This window comes from Ictidomys tridecemlineatus, chromosome 11, assembly GCF_052094955.1.
Source record: "Ictidomys tridecemlineatus isolate mIctTri1 chromosome 11, mIctTri1.hap1, whole genome shotgun sequence".
In the NCBI taxonomy this organism is placed as follows: Eukaryota; Metazoa; Chordata; class Mammalia; order Rodentia; family Sciuridae; genus Ictidomys; species Ictidomys tridecemlineatus.
The window spans coordinates 87,744,974-87,770,629 of NC_135487.1; the positions used below are offsets into that span (position 1 = coordinate 87,744,974).

At 33.5% G+C, this 25,656-nt stretch overlaps 3 protein-coding genes across 5 annotated transcripts in view; all 3 read left to right on the plus strand.

The window, feature by feature from the left end:
- The window catches only part of Rnpc3 (RNA binding region (RNP1, RRM) containing 3), a 56,762-nt gene extending 44,701 nt beyond the window's left edge, over positions 1-12,061 (plus strand). For all 3 annotated transcript variants that reach the window (XR_013427953.1, XR_013427954.1, XR_013427955.1), the window contains one exon: positions 12,015-12,061. The gene's annotated coding sequence lies outside the window, so the exon portion shown is untranslated. The remainder of the gene's footprint in view (positions 1-12,014) is intronic.
- Positions 1,295-19,211, plus strand: LOC101973687 (pancreatic alpha-amylase-like). Its single transcript, XM_040289043.2, has 11 exons — positions 1,295-1,585; positions 12,015-12,228; positions 12,584-12,730; positions 13,545-13,742; positions 14,241-14,471; positions 15,211-15,344; positions 16,061-16,183; positions 16,280-16,379; positions 17,344-17,462; positions 17,562-17,687; positions 18,994-19,211. The coding sequence occupies exons 2-11, from the start codon at positions 12,061-12,063 to the stop codon at positions 19,181-19,183; spliced, it is 1,536 nt and encodes a 511-aa protein (XP_040144977.1). The 5' UTR covers positions 1,295-1,585; positions 12,015-12,060; the 3' UTR covers positions 19,184-19,211.
- Positions 17,584-25,656, plus strand: part of Amy2a (amylase alpha 2A) — a 48,693-nt gene continuing 40,620 nt past the window's right edge. The window contains exon 1 of the mRNA XM_005339096.4: positions 17,584-17,687. The gene's annotated coding sequence lies outside the window, so the exon portion shown is untranslated. The remainder of the gene's footprint in view (positions 17,688-25,656) is intronic.

The window sequence follows — 25,656 nt, forward strand, 5'->3', positions numbered from 1 at the left end:
GAGACTACAGGAAGAGCTCACTGAAGAGTTAGACTACTTTGCCTTGAATTTCAGTCCAATATTTTCTATAATTTGACAATGAACAAATCATATGGCCTGCTTTTTTTATGTCTCTGTTTTCTCATTTTAAAAATAGTGATAATCCCATTTGACGGGGTTATCCCATTCCTCAATATATGTCCAAAGGAGTCAATATTAGCATATTACAGTGACAGAGCCATATCAATGTTTATATCAGCTCAATTCACAATGGCTAAGCTATGGAGCCAACCTAGATGCCCTTCAACAGATGAATGGATAAAGAAAATGTGGCATATATACATAATGGAGTATGACTCAGTCATAAAGAGAATGACTTTATGTCATTTGCCAATAAATAGATGGAGCTAGAAACTATCATGCTAAGTGAAATCAGCCAATCCCCCCAAATAAAGGTTAAATGTTTTCCCTGATATATGGAAGCTAACCCACAATAAGGGGTTGGAGTAGAGGTTCAGTGAATGAAGGGAAATGAAGGGAAGAGAGGGTAATAGGAAAAGGAAAGACTAATCTGACATAACTTTCCTTTACATATATGAATATACCACAGTGAATCGCACCATGACAAGAAATTATTTAAAAAATAATTATGGGAAAATGGCAGATCAATCAGTAGAGGCAGCGGGTGGGAAGAGGGTAAAGGAAAAAGAGGTACTGGAGTATGAATTAGAACAAGTTATATTCTGTAATTGTATAATTATGTTAAAATGTATTCTACTGGTTACTTAAAAATGTAACTAAAAAGAACCAATATAAAACTTTATTAAAAATAGTAATAATCATAATTCTATCCTTCAGGGCCAGCGTGGGGTGTGGGGGTGGGTCAAACTGATAAAGCATGGAATTAGAAAGCAACACTCAATACATATTGTTAATATCCTTAGAGGATTCTGTTCTTTCATCATATTTATTAAAATACTACCACCCTCATTTCCAAAGTGAAGATCTTAATGAAATCATGTAGATATCAATTGATTATCCAAGGTTCACATCATAGATGGCAGAACTTAGACTTAAAATTAGGTTTCTTTTGTAGCCACTTTATTTACATTCTAGTCTCAATTATTTTATTTAGCTAATTTGACCCAATTAGATGATCTTTATGGTTAATTTAGCAAAGGTTTTTTCTATGTATATTAGTTTAAGTGATTCAGGGAAAAAAGAAAGAAGATTAGTTGAGAGTGGAAGAGGACATTGAAGAAAAAGAAAGTGAAACAACTGTGTAGGTATGGTGTAATCAGAAAAGGTTGCAGAACAGCAAATTTAGCAGAGGAAAGACAGTGGTTGGCTCAGGAAGCAAGGATGAGGCCAATGTGGTGTCATTATGGAGATTGGATTACTGCTTGTACAAATTAGATTTGAAGAATTGGAACAGGGCTGTAGGATTGCATTTTGAAAGGAAGAGGTTTTGTAAAATTTATAAAATTCTACATCCAGCATTTCATTCTTTTCTGCTGATCAGAAAAAAAAAAAAGCAAAACTGAGATTTTTGTCATTTCACAATTGAACTGTGGATTTGGGATATTGCTGATTTTAAGTTGACCTGGTAAGTGGGTTTTAATATTTTCTTGAGTTTAATATAAGTCCCCTCTCCCTTCATTCACCCTTTTTGTCTTTAAATAGGTGGTTTCTGTCATATGGTTTGATACAGTTCAGAGTTTCACAGTCTATTTTAGGTTTGCTGACAGCTCTATTTCAGTGTCCAGCAGAACAAACTGTACTATTTATGTTGGAAATGTGACTGAGTGCTGTCTCAAAAAATTTCTCTAATTTCAGAGATCTGGTAGGCAAACTTCATTATCTTTGCCTTCTTTACCAAACCTTCACGTGGGGCTTATCCTAAGCTTAGGTTTATTTTCTTTTTCTTTACTTCTGGTGGGGGCTGCTGATGGGTGAAGGTTTACTGTTTTGAGAAAATCTTACATAACACAATGTAAAATTCAAAGGAATTATGGCTTCTTTTCAATAAGAACAACTATGCACTTGATCAAGTTTTATAGTAATAATACTAACTAAAGCTTTAGTATATAAAAAACTGGAAAAAATAGAAAAAAATCAAAGTTGCAATACTTGGAGGTTAGATATATGTGATAACATACCTTGCATAGATGTGACATTAAAAGTATGTGCTATTTACAGACTATAGAAGAATGAGAAATAAATGTCTATTGGTTATAAATTATAAAGTAAATAAAAGTATTTCTATTGAATATTTTAATGATACTTCTATTAAATTTTTTACTACAAAATACATAAATATGAGGTCTCTGGCTAATAACTGTAAATGACAAGAGTATGTAATTTGTCTCTTCAGTTCCTTTGGATATTAAAAACCCCAGTAGCATTTAACACAGTTGTGAGACTACTTACAATAGGTAGAAAGAATTTTGTGAATAATTGATATTTGTATAAATAGACAGGAAGTTATAGAAATTTACAGGTTTCTTGGAAGTTATTACTCTTTGTTTAACATTTTAATAGAACTCCATCAATTTATGTAATTCTGGCTTTGGCATGACTCAAGTAGGGTTTAAGCTAAATGGGTTAAGTGAAATCCCGAATTTTTGATGGAGTCTTATCATTATATTGACATTTATATTGCAGGCATTAAATAAAATAACAATGTCTCATATAATATCTATTGGAAAAATATTTTAAAGAAAACTATGCACTGGATAATTTTCAGTTAGAATTTTCTTCATGTCTGTGGATATGATTTTTTTATAATTATTCATTTATATATTATTATTTTAATAGTACATATTTATTAGGTGTGGTATAATAATTTGACTCATGTATACAATGTACAATGATCAAATCAGGGTAGTTAGCATTTTCAATTGTTTAAAATTTAAAAAATATTTTATTAATACACAATAAATATATATATTGATGGGGTGTTTATATTTCACAATAACCTAATAAATATGTTATGAATAACTAAAAGAGAAAACTTGAAAGTTTTAAACATAAAACAATGATAAGAATATGGACACATTAAATATCCTGTTTTGATCAGTGCATATCATATATATAAGACTCAAAAGCATCACAGTATATCCCATAAACATTGAGTATGTATATGGACTATAAATAATGACCTGAAAGATTGTTGATTTACTGTCAGGATATTACTAGATGCCCTGTTTTATATATTTTATGTGCATGAATTCCTAGCCTTATTTCATATTTTTAAGGAATTTCCAAGTTATCTCATTTGCTACCATGTATAGTAACAAGAGACCTTTTGAATAGAGAGAAATTTCCTCTTTGTAGAGCAATGCAAAAAATAAACATACATGGTTAACAGAATTATTATTACTAACTTTGATAGGTTTTCTGAGGAAAATTCTTACAGGATAGCTATTCAAGAAAATAGATACAACAAATATTGCAAATCCATATTTATTTTGTTTTTTATTCCAAAGCTATCCAGGATTTGATTGCAGATTTAATTTCACAAGGTAGCAACATATTTATTTATATAAAGCCTTCTTCTTCATTCACGAGTAAACACCCCAGAAAATAGACACTGTTTAGTTAAAAACTAGGAACTTCCCTCTGTTCCATTGATACCAGCTAGTGATGGTCACCTATCCCCTGGAAAACTTTAAAATTAGGAGATGCTGAAATCTCAGTTTACAGATTTCTCAATCCTAGGAAGGAAAGTCAGGGAAGAACTCTCCTTTTTTAGTATATCAGAGTATTACAGATTCCAACAGACTTTATCCTCAACTATGCTTTACTTTGTCCTGAAATAATCTTCCCATGGATATAAAATTATAAATAATAAATAATTTTCCACTGTGGAAATTGATAATAACCACATGTATTTTATGAAAAGAAAATTACCAAAAAATGTTCAAGAGAATATATTATGCTCTTTAGAAAAGAATAAATGAGAAAAATATATGACAATGTATTTGACCAGTAATAGAAGTTTATATTTGTATATCTCCACCTATCTTGGGTTGCTAATAAAATTCCCCAATAATATCCTTAAATTTTCCCTTACTTTAATAATATCTTACCTGCACTATAAATATCACTGATCTGTTGTTAAAAGGATGGCTCAAAATTAACTGATTAGGCAATGATAAAAATACTTTTCAAAATCAACACAGGTCTGCCAGAAATCCTAAAGAAGGAAAGATATTGTATCCTTCTTTTCAAGGATTTCTGACTGTTTTTCCCCACCAGGGTCTGTCTCTCTTAAGGTAATCTTTTGCTATCTTTATTTGCTCTTATCTCATTGTTCCAGTGATCAGTCTTTGCCTGTATTTGCTCATTTAGGCCATTCTTTAATTCACAGGTTATTTTAATTATGAACCTTCTGAAATCCTTTTCTGAAATTTCATCAAATTTGCTCTCCATCGGTTCTGTTATTAGTGTCCTGGTTTGTTTGGGGGCACTTTCCTCCCTTGTTTTTTCATGTTGTCTATGTGTCTTCCTTTCTTGCAGTGTGAATCTGAGATATTACAGTTTCTTCCCTATATTCTTGTAGTACCCATGCATATTGTCTATACCTCACCTTAATGTTGGGCTTCCAGACCCTGCTGGTGTCCCTCACTGAGTGCTACTGCTTCCTGGGTCTGAGTCCTGCTTCAGTTGGAGTGAGTGGATCTGGGCTGCTGGGCTTGACCTCCCCTGGTAATTTGCTAGTCGAAATGGGCAGTCCTGAGCCAAAGGCTAGGCTCTGGTGGTGTCTGCCCCACAGGGAAAGGGTATACCAGGCTTTCTGTGCACCTGGGCCCCTCAGAGGTCCATGTGGGTGGATTTGGGCCACTGGGCTTTACCTCTCACAGTAGTCTGCTGGTCACAAGGGATGGTCTTGCGCCAAAGGCTAGGTTCTGGCTGTGTCTGCCCTGCTGGGAAAGGGGTGGGCCAGGCCTACTGTGCACCTGGGCCCTGCAGAGGCCTGTGTAGGAAGAACTGGCCACTGGGCTTTACCTCCCCCAGTAGTCTGCTGTGAATATATTGGGTATACAAAGAGAGATATGCAAAATTATACTCTATATGTGCAATAAGAATTGTAATGCATTTTGCTGTCATATAAAATAAAAAAAATTTAAAGAAGGAAAGATATAGAAAGAAAGAGCTGTGTGAAGGGAGAAAGAGGGAATATAAAATGGAAAGAAGAAAGGGAAAAGAAAAAAATTCAAAAAATTAAAGATGGAAAATAATAAAGATGTCTTTTCATTCCCATATCTTATTCTTGGGGATACAAAAATATTTCTGATAAGTAGAAAGAATTGATAGAAGTTGAAAAGTGTGGAAAGGAAAGAGAATGCCAAGTGATGAAAGAATGAAAGGTGGAAAGAGAAATGAGTTTGTAACAATTTCAGCAGGACCAAGACTAAAAATAACAATGCTGTAATAACAATATCATAGCAAACAAGCTTACTGAGATTTTATCATATTCATACACTAGGATAACAGCTTTACTTGCATTAACTTGTTTAATCATGATAATTTTATGACATAAGCATTACTTTATCTAGTTCATAGATAAGTTAAATTTACAAAGGCCAATTTCCAGGGTTATACAACTGATAAATGGAAAGGTCAAGATTTAAAACTAGCTTGTCTTAATCTTTAGGTCATGTTCTGAACCATTATACTTTAGCATTTGTAACCTTGAATCAAGTGTGAAGTTAAAATGATGTCTCTCTTCTCTCTCAACTCTTTAGAGCATCAGCTCTATATTATCACCAACTATATAATCTGTCTTCTTTTCTAATCTGATTCTAATTCTCAAGCACATCTAGTTAGTGTTTTGTAATCCTTGCAAAATTTTTTTTGTTTGTTTTTGAAAACCATTCTCTGATAAGGAAAGAGCTCTTTATTCTCTCCTTCCCTCTACCCCATCTTTTATATCAATTCATGGTATCTGTATTTTCAATATCTCTCTTGGTACCTTGTCAGTTATCAAAGATCCAGTTTTCCAGACCAAGATAATTCAGACAGCATTAGCTGGGACATTGTTTGGGGATGACATCGTTCTACTTAGAATCTCTGGTAAATCAGTAAATATGTTGTGTGCCATTCCTCAAAATATCATTGTTTTATTGGAAACTCCCAAATTTCTCTGGTATTTTGCTTCTCACACCTAACTTTTAAGTTGTTTTTGTATTCCCATGTAAGTTTAAAAGTAGAAGCTCAAACTCAATATTTAGTGTTCCTGTAACCAGTCTATCTTTAAATTGCACTGAAAGTGACATGGGCATTGCCATTTTCCACTCACCCAACCTTTAAATAACAGAGTCCTCTTTAACTCAATTTTTTTCTCCACTGATGTCTATTTAGCTACCACTTCATATAGTCAATCTTCACCAGATTTATTGCATTTCTCTTCTCTGTATAAGTTAATTATTACTTAATAAAAATATCTCATGTTTTATAATTGTATGGGTGAATAGATGGCCTTTCTGCTGGCTCAGCCCTGGAGCATTATTCATCTACTGTTAGCTAGTGGGTCAACAACTCAGATGACTGAAATGGCTAAGGACAACCAGACCTTTTTACCTATCCATTCATTCCAACTCTGTAAACAGCACAATAGACTCTGATTTTGATAAGATTAAGCCTCATGCAAGTCCTAATAAAATTTTTGAGTGTTTTTTGTTGACTGACATTTCACTCCATGAGGCAAATCACACACTGTGTAAATCAGCCCACACACTATATAGGAAGAGACTCCACATAGGTATGGCCACTGGAAAATGTTATTCATAGGGTAGCCCTTATTGCAACAATCTGCAATACTCTCCTAATTCTCATTCTTATTGCTATAATCCTAGTTCAGATTTTCATGACTGCCTGTTTAATAATCTACAGGACTTCTATTGTTTCTTCCCAGCTACCTGTGCCTTCTAATGCATCTGTTATACTTAAAAAGTTCTAATCAAGTTCCTTTCCTGTCTAAAGCAAACAATCAGTATCTTGGTATAGGCTTCCAAGAAAAGTGTTTCTTTCTTCTGACTTTGAGCATTCTCAATACATCTTTACCACCTTGATGTCTATGGTTCTCCTACACCTCAATTTACCATTTTAAAGCATTACTTTCCTCCTTGCCCTTACTCACATTTGATAATTCTATTTTTCTTACTAAAATGGAATTTTACCTGATCTTTTTTCATTAAAATCAAACTCATTCTTCGAATCAATTTCATCTTCCCCTATTCATGTCAGAAATTACAGTGATCTCACCCACCCTTCACTTTACTATGGTTAGCTTTTTTGTGTGGCTGTATCCCTTCTCATACTTAACCTCTAAAATAATTCTATTAGGATCTGACATATCATATATGTAATTTAACATTTTTAATGACCATTTGTAAAGAAGCAAAAAATGAACTGAGGTTATTTATGTTAATAATAGATTTTATTTATCTTAATTTCTCTCAGAATATTAATTCATCAAGTAAAAACAATTATTAATTTTCATGTTCTGGTTTTATATTAACTCTGAAATACAAAGTATATTTTATACTTAGAGCATATCTCTGTTCAAATTAGCAACATTTCAACTGCTCCATAGATAATTCTTGCTCGTGGCTTCTATAGTGACATTCCAACTTTAGAAATATGGAAGAAATGTTGATGTAACAAAGAAAATGTCACTTCATAGTCAGACCTTTTATATTCTGCCTATCACTTACTACAGAAGTTTGGGCAATTTGCTCAGTCTCTCTGGCTGGACCTTAGTTTCTTCATGTATATGAAATTTTTGAAAAGACAAGGGTTGAAGTATTACACAATTTCTGACATGGTATTCATTTATTTATAAAATGAAGACATACCCATAGTAACCTCAATGTCTTGCACGATATGGAACTTAGAGTATATGTTAGATAGACATTTATTGAGCACATTAGACATACTAATCATTTGCTGTCTGCCTTTTAAAAGCTTAGTACACAATGGTGAACATGTAAATATTTAATTATTTATAACACATTTACAATATAAATGATATGTATAATAATTTGAAAAGCTGTTACACAGCAGAGGAGTTATAAATTATGCCTAAGAATATGAGTGTAGGCTTTATGAAGATGTTGCTTCAACTCAATATATGCCATGTACACAACAATGGTAGAAGAGGATCATAGGAAGAATACCAGGAGGTATGAACTTACATGTAATTTAATTGTCCACATGGTTGGTCCCAGGAAGGACCAAAGGAGAGTGCTATGAATACTAGAGAAATAATTAGGTAATAATTGGAATAATAACTCTTTCCCAGAGATAGTACTTCCCCTCATCTTGATAAATGATATCATTGCCAAATATCTATATCTTTAGCATCTGCATTTCATAATTCTTTAGATTTAATATGTCCATAAACCTGTTGCCTCTCACCTTTGAAACATTCTGTCTGTGCCCTAGTCAAAGTCACCCACTTCTTTCCTGGACTACTATAAAAAGCTTCTAACTTATCTTCCTTTTTCATTCTTATAGTCCAGTTTCTGATTTCCTCCAAGAGGCAATGATGATTTCCTTTTAAAGCACAGCATGCTCTTTCAGCACTCCTTACATCCTCACTAGCTCTCTTTCTTGATTCATTCTAAGATCTGACCTACCTATCTATTTTCAATTAATTTGATTTTTCCATTTATCACACATGCTTAGGCTTTGCTAACTTTAAAAAAAAAAGTTTCTTGAGTATTCCAAGCTTTTTTTGCCCATCAGTTTTTGCTTTCTCCTCTATCTAGATTGTTCTTTTTCTTGTCTTCAAATGACTACTGATTTTTAACCCTTTAATTCCCAGCTAAAATCACTCCCTCAGTAATGTTTCACTGACCATCCAATCTGAAATACTGATAGTGATGTTACTCTCTATTTTATTATGCTGTTACTTCATAGTAGTTTTTATTGAAATCTGAAATGATTTATCATCACTGTTATTCTCATTACTGCATATTTTGTTTTTCTTCTACTAGAATGTAAGGTCTCTTGGAATAGAAAAATAACTGTCTTGCTCATCATTATATCCCTTATATCATCCTTAATACTTGGCAAAGGAGAACACTCAATCCTTGTTGAAAGGATGGATAATATTTTCCCACCCATACTATTAATTAAAGAGGAAAAGTATGGGAAAAGAAGAACTTAAATTATCACTATTTGCAGATGACATGATTCTATACTTAGAAGACCCAAAAGGGTCTACAAAGAAACTACTAGAACTAATAAATGAATTCAGCAAAGTGGCAGGATATAAAATCAACACGCATAAATCAAAGGCATTTCTGTATATCAGCGACAAAACTTCTGAAACGGAAATGAGGAAAAACACTCCATTCACAATATCCTCCAAAAAAATAAAATACTTGGGAATCAACCTAACAAAAGAGGTGAAAGATTTATACAATGAAAACTACAGAACCCTAAAAAGAGAAGTAGAAGAAGATCTTAGAAGATGGAAAAATATACCCTGTTCATGGATAGGCAGAACTAACATTATCAAAATGGCGATATTACCAAAAGTTCTCTATAGGTTTAATGCAATGCCAATCAAAATCCCAATGGAATTTCTTGTAGAAATAGATAAAGCAATCATGAAATTCATATGGAAAAATAAAAGACCCAGAATAGCAAAAGCAATTTTAAGCAGGAAGTGTGAATCAGGCGGTATAGCAATACCAGATTTCAAACTATATTACAGAGCAATAGTGACAAAAACAGCATGGTACTGGTACCAAAACAGGCGAGTGGACCAATGGTATAGAATAGAGGACACAGAGACTAATCCACAAAGTTACAACTATCTTATATTTGATAAAGGGGCTAAAAGCATGCAATGGAGGAAGGATAGCATCTTCAACAAATGGTGTTGGGAAAACTGGAAATCCATATGCAAAAAAAATGAAACTGAATCCCTTCCTCTCGCCATGCACAAAAGTTAACTCTAAATGGACCAAGGAGCTTGATATCAAATCAGAGACTCTGCGTCTGATAGAAGAAAAAGTTGGCTCCGATCTACGTATTGTGGGGTCGGGCTCCAAATTCCTTAATAGGACACCCATAGCACAAGAGTTAATAAAAGAATCAACAAATGGGACTTACTTAAACTAAAAAGTTTTTTCTCAGCAAGAGAAACAATAAGAGAGGTAAATAGGGAGCCTACATCCTGGGAACAAATTTTTACTCCTCACACTTCAGATAGAGCCCTAATATCCAGAGTATACAAAGAACTCAAAAAATTAGACAATAAGATAACAAAAACAACAAATGGGCCAAGGATCTGAACAGACACTTCTCAGAGGAGGACATACAATCAATCAACAAGTACATGAAAAAATGCTCACCATCTCTAGCAGTCAGAGAAATGCAAATCAAAACCACCCTAAGATACCATCTCACTCCAGTAAGATTGGCAGCCACTATGAAGTCAAACAACAACAAGTGCTGGCGAGGATGTGGAGAAAAGAGTACTCTTGTACATTGCTGGTGGGACTGCAAATTGGTGCGGCCAATCTGGAAAGCAGTTTGGAGATTCCTGGTAAAGCTGGGAATGGAACCACCATTTGACCCTGCTATTGCCCTTCTCGGACTATTCCCTGAAGACCTTAAAAGAGCATGCTACAGGGATGCTGCCATATCGATGTTCATAGCAGCACAATTCACAATAGCTAGACTGTGGAACCAACCCAGATGCCCTTCAATAGATGAATGGATAAAAAAAAAATGTGGCATCTATACACAATGGAGTACTATGCAGCAATAAAAAATGACAAAATCATAGAATTTGCAGGGAAATGGATGGCACTAGAGCAGATTATGCTTAGTGAAGCTAGTCAATCCCTAAAAAACAAATACCAAATGTCTTCTTTGATATAATGAGAGCAACTATGAACAGAGCAAGGAGAAAGAGCAGGAAGAAAAGACTAACATTAAACAGAGTCATGAGATGGGAGGGAAAGGGAGAGAAAAGGGAAATTGCATGGAAATGAAGGGAGACCCTCATTGCTATACAAAATTACATATAAGAGGTTGTGAGGGGAATGGGAAAATAAACAAGGAGAGTAATGAATTACAGTAGATGGGGTAGAGAGAGAAGATGGGAGGGGAGGGGAGGGGGGATAGTAGGGGATAGGAAAGGTAGCAGAATACAACAATTACTAATTGGGCACTATGTAAAATTGTGGATGTGTAACCGACGTGATTCTGCAATCTGCATTTGGGGTAAAATTGGGAGTTCATAACCCACTTCAATCTAATGTATGAAATATGATATGTCAAGAGCTTTGTAATATTGTGAACAACCAATAAAAAAATAAAAAATTTAAAAAAAAGAGGAAAAGTATGTGCATTCTTTGATTTAGTGTTTTATTAGACATAAAAGATATTTGTCTATGGGGATAAAATCATAACCACCACAAATTCTGCTATTCCAGCATAAATCCTACTATTCTAGCACAAAATCTACTACTCTCTCCGTATTATTAAACACTTGAATTGATGAGTGGGGCATCCTAACTCTAATTCATGGGTATATAAATTTCAAGTTACTTTTTAAAATTTTAATGCAGAAATGCAAATAACTAAAAATTGCTGTTAGGGAAGGAGGAGAAGAAAATTAATGTCTTATTTCTTTTTGGAAATTGAAATATTACAAACATTGCAGATAAATAGTTCAAACAACATTTTGAGTATAAGTTGTGTCTAATTGTAACTTTATTAGTGAAGGACATCAGAAATAAGATCTACTTCTAGGTAAATAATACATGAATGAGGACTGTTTACATATGTCACATGCCAGATATTTGAAAAGACTAATATTCGTATAATAAGAACAACATTAAGTTCTAAAAGGTCATTTAAGATTATTTTCTTGGGAGATTTTATGAATGTTCTTCACCTGTTGAGTTAAACATTATTATTAATAATCTTTTTAACATTCCAGTGTTTGTACTCTAAATATTTATTCATGTTAACGTTTACTTTGTCAAATGTGCTCTTTTTTACAGGAATATAAATAGTTGCTAGAAAGAACAGTGGCAACTTCAGAGCAAAATGAAGTTCTTTGTGCTGCTTTCAGCCCTTGGGCTCTGCTGGGCTCAGTATTCCCCAAACACTCAACAGGGAAGGACCTCTATGGTCCACTTGTTTGAGTGGCGCTGGGTTGATATTGCTAAGGAATGTGAGCGATACTTAGCTCCCAATGGATTTGGAGGAGTTCAGGTAAGGATTGTTCACATCATAAATTGCAACATTTACTTGAGCTTATGATAGATGATATAGTAAAATGGCAATCCGTTTCTGTGAATCTGAGATAATATTTTACTTCTCATATAAGTCCTTTGAAACAGCTTTCTGAGGAAGAAAAAATTTAGTATTGGTGGCAACTTTATATTTTGTTTCAGGATAATAGCAGGACATCTTTAATGGGCTGTTAATATTTTAGCATAATTATAAACTACTATAGCTGCATGTACAAAGATTCAGCAATAATTTTAGGTTATTAATTTGTTTTAGAGGTTTTAATGATATAAAATAAGCTCTAATTTGATACTTATTAAGATTGCTTTGTTTGTAGATCTCACCACCCAATGAAAATATTGTTGTTAACAACCCTTCAAGACCTTGGTGGGAAAGATACCAACCAATTAGCTATAAAATATGCACAAGATCTGGAAATGAAGATGAGTTCAGAGACATGGTGACTAGGTGTAACAATGTTGGTGTAAGTGAATTGAAGTTTCCTTTAAAAATATTATATAGGAAGATAATTTCTTCTTTTTCTTTCTCTTCTTGAGCAGAAAGTTTCTGGGACTTGATTTTTTAAAATTTTATTTCATACTTAAGCTATAACTCAAAATGAACATTTGCTTTATGTTCAACCTTTATAAATCCTTATTTATATGCCATTTATCTACTAAAGAAAAGACCATTTAGTTCAAAGAAGTGTTTATTTGTAAAACAAGGCATCAACTTTAAACCTTTATAACTAAATACATTTCTTATTAAGTATTAGAAATTCCAATTACAATAAATGCTGTAATTTTTATGTGATTTATCTATAAGTAAATTCCTGAGTACTCTTCTCCATCATTTTTTTAATAAAAAATAGCCATTTTCTCTTTAGAGTGAGGAGTGTAAAGATAGCAATATCTGTCTTCCTTTCTTCAGATCTTAAGCAGAGAGTAAAGGCTAATTGTTTCTTTTTCCTTGTGATCCACTGAAATTTCAAAAATTAATAATTTCTTCCATCTCAACTGATTCTTATCTCCTCAAAATGACTTTCTTAATAATTATCATAGTTTCTGCTTTTCTCAATTCATCATTTATGTAAATAAATGACCAGACAACTAGAATGGATATCACTTTTCATTTCACATTAGTTTCCTTTCATGCTTCACTTTTTAGTCTTATTGGAAAATGAAGTTATACAATAATAAAGAAATATTTTAGATTTTAATGAATACTCTGTAAAGTTCAATCAATAATGTGTCAGATTTTTCCTAAAATCAAACTGAAGTAAACCCTTTGCTTTTCAGGTCCGAATTTATGTGGATGCTGTAATTAATCATATGTGTGGTGAAGGGGGAGGTGCAGGAACAAGCAGTACTTGTGGAAGTTACTTCAATGCTGGAAATAGGGAGTTTCCTGCAGTTCCATACTCTGGTTGGGATTTTAATGATGGTAAATGTAGAACCTCAAGTGGCGGCATTGAAAGTTATAATGATGCTTATCAGGTAATTTTCTTTTTAAAATAATGATCTGAATAAAGAACTACCTATGCCTTTAATTATGCACATGTAGCTTACTTAAACACTAATTTTAAACACTAGTTTAGATTCCTAGGTAAAATAAGTAACCATGACTGCATAAAAATAAAAAACTCAATTATACAAAGCATTCTGCAGTCATGATCCTAGGTATAGAACTCAGTGATAGAATACTTGCCTGGCATGTGTTAGGCACTGGGTTCACTCCTCAATCCCAGAAGGATAAATAAATAAATAAATTTCTCCAGTCAATTAAAAAGCTCATCTACTCATCAACTCATTTTCTACCTTCTCCCTTTTTATGCTAGAAAATATTTCAAAGTGCATCCACAGAATAATGCCAACATTCCCAATGCCCAATTTAAAAAATGAATTATGGAAATATCTGTTGATGAATAAATGATCAAATGGATTCTCAGGTGAAAGATGATATTTTTAAAAAACACAAAATTTTTACCTCAACAGGTCAGAGATTGTCGTCTGACTGGTCTTCTTGATCTTGCCCTGGAGAAAGATTATGTGCGCACCCAAATTGCCAATTATATGAACCATCTCATTGATATTGGTGTAGCAGGGTTCAGACTGGATGCTTCTAAACATATGTGGCCTGGAGACATAAAGGCAGTTTTGGATAAACTGCATAATCTAAACACAAAATGGTTCCCTGGAGGAAGCAAGCCTTTCATTTTCCAGGAGGTACATTCATCTATATATGTGCATAAAGACTATATAATTTCATTCACTAGAAAGTAAATGGCAGATTTAATTCAATAAGAAATTTCTGTAGGTAAATGGCTGAGTCATTAATATGCTATAGTATTCTTAAAATTTTTATTCAGAAATAACACATTTATTTCTATCAAAGTATGTTATTTGGAACTACAGGAAATTTATTTAGGCTACAAATCCCTGATATTTATCACATTCTAGAGACCATTACACAAGACCAAAAATACAATAGTTGTTGTCTAAGCCATTCTGAGTTTGGGTCTTCACTATACCACTATTGGCTGTCTTTTTAATCAAACTGATTTTCCTTTCTGTGAAAAAAAATTTTATGTAAAGAAAAGCACTAATGATAAAGTTTATGTTTTTGTTCTCTTTGGAAAATTAATTAGTAATTAATGAATTAGTAATTATCAAGCATTGCTAAATATCAATGAGGTAGTAAGTTCTATGATAGTGTGAGCTATTGTTTTTATAATTTATGTGCAACACTAAATGAGATCATGATTTTCACAGGTTACCTTGTGAAGAGATTTCTTTCAATATTGTGACATATATTTTATCAAAATAAGAATCTCAGTGTGATGAAAGCAATTTTTAGGCATTTCAAATAACAAATGTTTTAAAGCTATTTTTATATTATTTTTTTCATTAAAATACTTTAAAAGTTTTCTACATTAAATTTATATTTTCCACTGTATTTCAACAGGTGATTGATCTGGGTGGTGAGGCAATTAAAAGTAGTGAGTACTTTGGAAATGGCCGTGTGACAGAATTCAAGTATGGTGCAAAACTGGGCACAGTCATTCGAAGGTGGAATGGAGAGAAGATGGCTTACTTAAAGTAAATATAATTTGTCATTTATGGTATTTTACAGATCTATTAGACATACTACTCCAGGATGAGTTATTGTCTTAGAACCTTCTTAGATAATCAAGAAGTAGATTATTAATAAATGTTATTCTTCCTCAAACCACAATTAATCATCTTTTTAAATTAGAATATCAGTCACAAGGAAGTATTCTGGAAACCAAAACATCACCTAAATATTTTCATCTATCTTTTATTTGAGTACACTATATTTGAGTTATATTTCTTGTTAAAGTTAGGTTATTTTTAAGAGGATGCTACCATTTATAAAGTGACTACAATTTGAGCATAACTATGGAATAAGTATGCATTTTCTCAACTCATTAATTTGAAATATTAAGGTGTTCGTGCTACAAGAATAAAGTGTTGAAGCCTAATTTTAACCAAGTTTGTCTTTCTGTATAATATGATATGAATAGTAACCTTTCAGAAATCCACATAACATGCATATATTGAAACCTTTAAAAGAAACTTTTGTATGACAAAAATCTTACTTATGAAAGGATACAAGGAATCCTACATATATACAAACACATAATGAATTTATATATTTATTAATTTAGAAAACACTAAATTCTATAGAATAATTAATTGGAGAGTTTATCTAAGGATGCTATATAAAAAGAGATGCAGATTTAGGTTACTCTAAACCTATTGTAAAAGAATAAAAATATTTATTTTTTTAATAGGAACTGGGGAGAAGGTTGGGGTTTCATGCCCTCAGATAGAGCTCTAGTCTTTGTGGATAACCATGACAACCAACGAGGACATGGAGCTGGAGGAGCATCCATTCTTACGTTCTGGGATGCAAGGTAGGAAAAAAACCTCTCTACATGTCTTTAACCCACCTTTTAATGAGAGTAATAATATTCTGTTCTTCTATTGAAATATATTTTTATAATTTTCAGGCTGTATAAAATGGCAGTTGGATTTATGCTTGCTCATCCTTATGGATTTACACGAGTAATGTCAAGCTACCGTTGGCAACGAAACTTTGTAAATGGACAAGTAAGTTTTGAATTTGTTCAAAATATCTTTTTCTCAAGAAAGAAGTAGGTAATTTTATTTTAATTTCTCATGAGGTTGTTGCATTCAATATTTATTCATCAAGTGTTTACTTAAATGGAAACATAATGCTGATCTCTGATTTTTGTAATGGAAAGGATATTAAATACATAAAATTTATGCTGTCTTTTTTCAAAGAGTATGAAAACTGTTTAGTAATAGGACAGATATGCACACACTAAGAAAAGAAACTTATGAAAAAGAACAAATTACAAGGTATAAAACATATACTTATCATAAGTACCCAATTTCATTGAGTTGGTATGAAGATTACAGATGCTAAAACTTATCTAGAACTTAAATCAGCTCTTGGTTTTATTATAAGAAATATGAATAGTGTGAAAATATTTTTAAAAAATTTTTATGGAATGTAAAGAAATGGTTCAGCTGAGCAGAAGTTAAATGAGGAAAATATAAAAGATTTATGAAATGATATACATTAAAGAATAAAAAATTTAAAGACCACTTCAGGATAAGTAAGAATGAGAAAAACATCGGGGATATAGTAAAAACATTAATCCAAATATCAATTTCAAAACTGAACTGAGAAATAAATTATGAAGATGTTTTAAATGTTAAGTGAGGGTTTTCTTTTTAAACCGAAGATTTCAGAAGTAGCATCATTACAGAGACTTTATATCTAAAATAAATTCTTTTCATATAATTCAGACAGATACCTAGAGAACCCAGAGTTTACAGAGACGATAAAAACTCAGTAAAGGTCTATAAAAATACTGTTCATGATATATTCTAAATAAAGACACTGCAGAGACAAGTAGCAGGACCAATTAATTGAGAGGTGTAATGAAGGAAGCAAAAGTTATGTGTCTGTATGTGTGTGTGTGTGTGTGTATGTGTGTGTGTGTGTGTGTGTGTGTGTTAAAAATCTGCTTTTGTTTAAATTAAGGATATTAATGATTGGATTGGACCACCAAATAATAATGGAGTGACTAAAGAAGTAACTATTAATCCAGACACTACTTGTGGGAATGACTGGGTCTGTGAACATCGATGGCGCCAAATAAGGTAAGACTAATACATATTCTCTAACACTTTCCTTAACATTTTACTTTAAACTGTTTGAGTTTAAGAATATCAACATTTTGTATGATCTTGTGCTTTTAGAAACATGGTTGCTTTCCGAAATGTGGTTGATGGCCAGCCTTTTCAAAACTGGTGGGATAATGGTAGCAACCAAGTGGCTTTTGGAAGAGGAAACAAAGGATTCATTGTCTTTAATAATGATGACTGGTAAGTAGATATCAATTTTAAATAATTTTTTCATTTTGTGTTCTAGTTTTATTCTATTCCTGTTCATTTACTTTTTTCATATCTTGAAAATCCTTTAAATCAGGGAATTAAAAAAAATAAGAAATCAGAAAGTAAAGAAGAAAAATGATGATAGCATTTGTTTCCCCCCCTATTTTTATAAAGGTCTTTGTTTTAACTCGAGCTTTCTTATGCATCCATGCAATATTGTGTACTAAATATTATGCATATTATGCTAATATTACATGATCCACTAAATATACCAACAGTTAATTTAAGGATGGCAAGATTTCTAAAAGAACATGGCTTTCAGTCTCAATCTTAGTACTAGAATATCTTTTTTTTAGCTTTGTATCTCAACTACTCTACTATCTGCTCCTTTGCTATATATTCTTCACTTTCTACCTCTCAGGGACAAGTGTTACTTTAAAGTGTATGTGTTAGAAATATATCTTATGGCCAATGACTTTCCTCAGTAGATTTCTTTTAGTTTTACTTCTAAAGCTTCTCATTGCTGGCCTTTCTTTAGTGATACTGATAGCCTTACTGTTGTAGTCTAATGAGTCTTTCACATGGAGAACTACAGCCAGCAGAACTCTTGTCAGCTTTGGAATGTCTCAGTCCCACCCCAACTTCTGATCATGTTTCGCTCAGGTTAGGCTAAAGTTATATTTTATTGGTCAAAAATAAATAAATAAGTAATGTGTCTTTCTTTTTTTTTTCCAAAAGAGCCTATGGCTAATTCTTTAATTTCTGTGTTTTCTGGATAGAAAAACTGAAATAAATTAATACAAGATAGTTTTCTATACCAAGCTATATACTTCTTCATAAAAATACTAGAATATTTTTACTTCTAATTCTAATGATTTTTGGTCTCTTGAAAAAAAATTTTTTGAAGAATAATTCCAATTTTAATTCTTTATAGCAATCAATATTTTTATAAATTCACAAAAAGCAAATAGAAAATATTTATGTTTACCACAGGCAGTATTTTTATCTAAGGGTAGCAATTCCTATAGATCTTCACTGCTATTCTTCAACCTTTATGGTTTGGTAATAGTCACCACTGACTAGGAATGGATAGGTGTTCTGTATGGTTACATTGTACTGAGAGTGCTGTTCACATCCACTGGAATGGTCTCTGTGTTTCCATTTTCTTCTTATTGAGACCTTGACTGCTTAAAATTCTATGGCACAAAATTAAGCTGTTTATTTACTTTAGAGAGAATCTGAATTCTTATATTTGACAGTAATGAATTTAAGTTAAATAGCAAATTTTGTTTTATAGGTCATTGTCAACAACTTTGCAAACTGGTCTTCCTGGTGGCACATACTGTGATGTCATTTCTGGAGATAAAATTAATGGAGATTGCACAGGAATTAAAGTCTATGTTTCCAGTGATGGCAAGGCTCAGTTTTCTATTAGTAACTCTGCTGAAGACCCATTCATTGCAATTCATGCTGATTCAAAGTTGTAAAATTTAAATTAAATGCATATACACAGCATTATCAAGTGTATTTTTATTGTAAATACATTAGTTTCCATAATCCTTTAAATTTTATTATAAGATGTATGTCATCAACTTGAAAATGTCAAGCATTAAAAAATCGCTTTACTTATATGTATAATTATAAGAAAAAAACAGGCAAGGTGTTATTGTTTTAGAAGACACACTTTCACCTACCTGTAAAGGGAATTTCTAAGAACTCAGAAAGACATTTTGACAAATACATTTATTGTCATTGACACCATTTGTCCACTATGTATCTCTTATATCTGAGATATAGTCTGAAAGTCTATCTACGATTTAGAGATATAGTCTGAAATTCTATCTGTAATTCTTTTACAGAGTCTTTCTGTCAATTAGAAAGAGCTGATTTAATGGTGATTCACATACTGAGATAGTTCAATTGGATGGTTTTCACAATACAGAAGTGATTTTATAATTTACAGAGTTAAAAATAGAAGAGACTGGGGCTATGATTGTGGCTCAGTGGTAGAACACTTGCCTAGCATGTGTGAAGCACTGGGTTCATTTCTCAGCATCACATATAAATAAATGAATAAAATAAAGGTCACCCAACATTTAAAAAAATAGTTAAAAAAATAGAAGGGACTTCAATTACATAGTCTATAATTTTTAATATTTTTGAGCCCACAGGAATATTCTACTCCTTTCCCTATAGCCTTGTCTCTCATTTTCTTTTTTTTAATTGTTTTTTAGCTATAGTTGGACACAATGCCTTTTTATTTTACTTATATATTTTCATGTGGTGCTAAGGATAGAACCCATCACCTTGTACATGCTAGGCCCACTCTCTACCACTGAGCCACAACCCCTGCCTGCCCTCCTCTCATTTTCTTTCAGTGGTTTTGACTTGCTGTCACATGGCTTTACGTTCTTGCTCCAACCTCTAACATGGATGTTCAGTTAAAGCTTTCATATCACTATATTCTCCAGATTTTCTTTATAATCATCTAGTTGTTTATTCCCCATTGTCTAAAATTTTAACATAGAATTTCTTATGGCACTCACCAGATCTTTGTATAACTCAGTTGTTTTATAATGCTTAAGTGAGAAGATAGAAAAAGTAAATTGAAAACTCTTCTTTTCACCTATAAATTTATCTGTCTCTGCCATGAAACAGATTTATAGTGCATTGGTTACAACTTCAGCTCAATTTATCTTGGGCTCCAATTTTCTAGAATTTCTGTGACTTTTATGATGCAGATCTCTGTCTCTGTCTCTCTCTCTCTCTCTCTCTCTCTCTCTCTCTCTCTCTCTCTCACACACACACACACACACACACACACACACACACACACACAAGAATTTTTATGAAGCAGGTTATTTATTTACAGAGAGGCAGCAAGGGACAACAGACACCTAGCATAGCCATTCTCCCAAGGCTCAGGAAAGCTGCACAGGGTAGATGCAGTCAAATGTGCCTCGTTTGTTCCAAAGCAGAGGGCAAAAGGAAGCCTTCCCTAGATTGATAACCCAGGATTCACAAGATTTTCTGGGCTAAAGTGTAGATGGACATCTGGTTCGTGGAGGGACAAACGCACCTTGGGCTGTCATTTCTAATTCCCTTTCCTTTTTATTTCAGGATGCTGTATTTCAGCCCATTTCTACAGTTATTCTTGAGAACTAAAAATGTAAAATGGAGACCAACTGGCTTGGTCCGCACAGCATTGGAGAATAGTCATTTATTTGCACATAGGATTTTCTTCTTTTCTCTCTCATGATAAAAACCGAAAAACATACCACATTCTACCAAAGGTCATTCCATCCACTTTTGTCAATGATCTTGCCATTTTTAACCTCTCTGTTGTAGCCATCTTTTTCTTCCTACCTCATTAGTCCCCTTAGATTATATGCACTATAATCTTTCTACTAAAACAAAAAATCCATGATTTTAGCCAGGCCCAGTAGTGTACACCCATAATCCCAACTACTTGGAAGTTAAGGCAGGAAGATCAAAATGTCCATATCAGTTTAGGCAATTTAGCAAGACCTTATCTCAAAAGCAGCTGAGGATGTAGCCCAGTGGGAGAGTACTTGTCTACATGCATAAGACCCTTGGTTCAATTCCAGTAGTACAAAAATAAAATGGATAACTAAATAAGTCCATTCTTTGGTTTTATATGGTTTGTCTTCCAAATGTCATATTTTTGTCTTGGTCCCCATTTGGTGATGTGAGGGACAATGGGATCTTCATGTGGTGAAGCCTAGTGGGAATTGGTTAGGTCATTTGGGGTTCTATCCCCTAATGGATTAAGGAAGTTCTGTGGGAACTTTTTTAGTTCCCAAGAATGAGTTGTTGCAAAAGAGTAAGTCTGGCTCCTAAATCCCTCTCTGGCTTCTTGTCTCACTATGTGATCCCTTTATACGTGTTCTCACTATGATGCCATTCATAATAAGACCCTCACCAGAGACCAAAAAATTGGATCACCCAATCTTGGTCTCTTGGCATCTAAAACTGAAAATAAATAAACCTCATTTCTATGTTTTCATGTTTTCCACAGTATCAACATCATTTCTCATCTCTCCAATGACTATTTTCCATCATCAATACATTCACCTTATTTTGTCATTCCTATATCAGCGGTAACATTTAAGCTATCTGTCTTATGTACTTCTTTATTCTTATTGTATTCTACTTCATATTCAATATGGTGGATCACTATTTCTTCCTTTTCTACCATACTCTTTTATGGTATTCTTTTGTATTACTTTTTATTTTTAAATTTTTTATTTGTTCTTTTTTAGTTACACATGACCGTAGAATGTATTTTGTCACTGACCACTTTTTTAAAGTTCTTTTTACTGAATAATCTTTTTATGTTTTACCAAAGCCTCATTTTTGTCTAATTCTCTTTTTTATCCTACCTTATCCAGATGATTCCAATCATTTCCATGGATTTAAAGCAAATCCCTTTGCATAATACCTATGTCTCCAAATGCAGAACATTTCTTGGACTTTAGCTCACATTTCCAGTAGGTGCTATATTTATATAAATTAAAGGAAAATATAAACCTTTAAACTTAAATCTCTTAAATTTGTATTGTGCTTAGAATAAAATTTCAATCACAGTATTTTACAAAACCAAAGAAACTAGCCATCCAAGCTCAACTCTTATTTTTCACCTTAGCACTCCCATACCCTAAATTCTTCTGGCCTTTCTCAATTTTCTTGACTATACCATATTATTTTTCATTTTGAGGATTTTGTTGAATGTCCTCCCTTCTTTACTTTTGGAATGCTCTTAAACCATTATGGCTGGCTTTGATCCTTTATAAATACTCCCTTACTCAGTGATTATCATTGTCATTTATTCAATTCTTCAATCCAGAAATCTATGTTGCATCTTTGAAATTCCCTGTTATGTCTCTCAGAACTAATCAAGCACCAAATTCTTTAGATTTTGCCTTCTAAATATTTCTTGACTGTGTTATTTTTTCTCTCTCTCTACTGCCACTATCTTGTCATTCTTTTCTTAAATGTCCCAAACCTGCTATTTTATGTTCTTCATTATGTGCAAAAAGCCACAATGAATTGAAAGCCTGAATCACTACAGTTTATTTATGACAATTGCAAGTAATTACAGATCCATGGGTTATTAATATTGAAGATTAATCTTTACCTCAGCTGCAGAGGGGAAGAAGAACTTTATGTGGACATAAGCTAGTAAACTTCAAAAAGAATATTTGAAAGGAATTCTATGATGGCATAACTAACTATGTTTCTATAAGGGGATATACTGTACAGAGGCTAAATAGATTGTCCAGGAGAGTAAAACATTACTAAAGTCTAAAGTATATGCAGATGCTTAAGTCAAGTCCTTGATAAACAAATTAACTCCATTTAAGGCATTCTTCCAAAAGAAGTTTGTATAGTAGCTGAATTTTTTACTCTTAGTATCCCTTTAATGGAACTCCTTTATTTATCAAGGTCTTAACTCCAGCATCTGAACCTACTTAGCCCTTCCTCCAACCACATGGTTTTCCACCATACAACTAAGGTGATTTTCAAATTGGAAAACCATAACCATCACCACTACAATGTTTCCAAATCTCATTAATGGATTTTTTACTTTGCATAGGATAAAAGGCCAAAAATCTAACTAGACTATTAAGCCTGCATTTGAAGCCTCGCCTCAAAAGATTCCTTCTCTTTAGCTTCTGTTTTTTTTTTTTTTTTTTTTTTTTTTTTTTTTTTTTTTTTTTTTTTTTTAGCAAAGCTAACCCTTTAGTTATTTGAACTTAACAAACCTCACTTAGCATCTTAAGTTCAATACAAGAAACATTCTAGGTCGGGGCCAATGGCGCATGCCTGTAATTCCAGTGGTGTGGGAGGCAGAGGCAGGGGAATCAGGAGTTCAAAGCCAGCCTTAGCAAAAGCGAGGTGCTAAGCAACTCATTGAGACCCTGTCGCTAAATAAAATACAAAATAGGGCTGGGATGTGGCTCAGTGGCCAAGTGCTCCTGAGTTCAATCCCAGTACTCAACCCTTTGCAAAAAAAAAAAAAAAAAAAAAATTCTTTTCCTTCTACTTGGAATATTCCTTACCTCTTCCCCTAATAATCTTCTATTCATGGTTCAAATTTTGGTTCAATGGCTGACCTATGGATTAGGTCAGATCCCCTGATTTCTTTCATGACTACCCATATCATCCTTCTTATTACTCATTAGTATTATGGAAAATGCCTATTTTGCTCTTTATTGAATCCTTATTCTCAGTATAACATCCAGAAGGTATAATGTATGAATTCAATAAGTATTTGTAAAATGAATTGATATATTGATTCGCTTAGTACTTTGCTTTTGCTGAAGCTGGCTTTGAACTTGTGATCCTCTTGCTGCAACCTCCTGAGCTGCTGGGATTATAGGCATGTGCCATTGTTTCCAGCTCAATTTTTCTTTTTAAGAAACTAAAAATGGAAGACTAAATTAAATTCCCAGAGCAAGTAGAAGGGAAAACATAAAACAAAACTTGAATCACTGAATTTAAACATGAAACAGTATGGTAAAATAAATTGTGTAAACAATAGCTAATTCCAGTAAATGATGACCAGTGAAATTCAAAAAGTTATTGCTAGATTACCAAGAAAAGATGAATGACAAATGTCAAGAGTAGAAGGTTATCATTGATGAAGGTTATCATTAAATCCCCAAATTCTAAGTAGGTACTAATGGAACATTTTGAATAATTTATCTTCACAAATTTGATTAAAAGAACAATATCATGAAGATCACAAACTGCTGCCTATTTAAAAAGTAGGTTACCTGAATCCTATGTATGTTTAAGAAATTTACTTAGTAGATAAGTTTTCACATAAGGAAAAGTCAATAGGTTTCCCACATTGTTTCACTGGTGAATTCAGCCAAACATTAAAGGAAGAAAGTACAGTATGAATCCAGCATATAAGACTGTTCAAGAAAACTACAAATTACTACTTTTCATTAATATGGAAAAATTCATTTGGTCAAGTGGGAGTATCTTGGGAAATACTGACTATTTGAGCCTTTGAAAATCATTGTAATCAATATAACAATAAAGAAAGGGCATATGATCATCTTAATTAGGGAAAAAGAGATGATATTTGACAAGATTAAATATCACTTATAACAAAAATTCAGGAAATCAGGAATGAAACAGATCCTTAAGCTACCAGTGTCTTCAGAACCTATCTCCATCTTGATGGTGAAATACTGAATAATGAAAGTCTTTCTTCTGAGACAGGCTGACTTGAATGCCACGGAGCTCTGACAGCGTGGAGTTGCAGGGTTACAGATCCCTTAGGGCTAGAGCGCACCAAACTGCAACCCGTGACACCGCAAGGCACCAGACCGAGGACCAAAATCTGGACATAGTGTAGGAACAGCCCAGCCCCCTCCACTCACTGGACACCCCAGGGTGGAAATAGGCGGTCGCCATCTTGGAAAATGTACCTCATCAGCTTTGGCAGATGTAGCAGACAGTGCGATTGGCTTCTGAACAGGTGTGTGATTCCCAGCCCCACTCTACCCAGCTGTGATAACTCAAAACCTTTCTCTTCAGCTTTCAGTGGGCATGAATATCAGAGCCGAGTGAAACTGAGAAAGTGCCTGATCTCCAACCCCCTCTCCCCCAGCTATGATAACCCAAAACCTTTCTCACCAGCTCTCCATGGGTATAGCTATGAGAGGGAATAAGACAGAACAGGTTGCAAGTTTCCAACTCTCCTCTCCACAGCTGTGATGACTTGGTGACTACCCAACATAGAAATAACGCTCAGTTGATCAGGATTGTGGGGCGGCCAGGGAGCCGCAAGCCCAGAGTGAACCCAGGGCTACAGAGAAGAGGCCCAGTAATTGGGGCCTGGTGGGCAGGAGAAATAAGGGGGATAGAGACCAGGAGCAACCCAAAGAGACCAGGATTAGAGAGGCACCCGGCAGGTGAGGGA

Coding starts and splice junctions, on each gene's coding strand:
- LOC101973687 (XM_040289043.2), top strand. CDS start 12,061: ATGAAGTTCTTTGTGCTGCTTTCAGCCCTTGGGCTCTGCTGGGCTCAG. Junction 14,472..15,210: donor AGCCTTTCATTTTCCAGGAG/GTACATTCATCT, acceptor GTATTTCAACAG/GTGATTGATCTGGGTGGTGA. Junction 17,688..18,993: donor GTCTTTAATAATGATGACTG/GTAAGTAGATAT, acceptor TTTGTTTTATAG/GTCATTGTCAACAACTTTGC.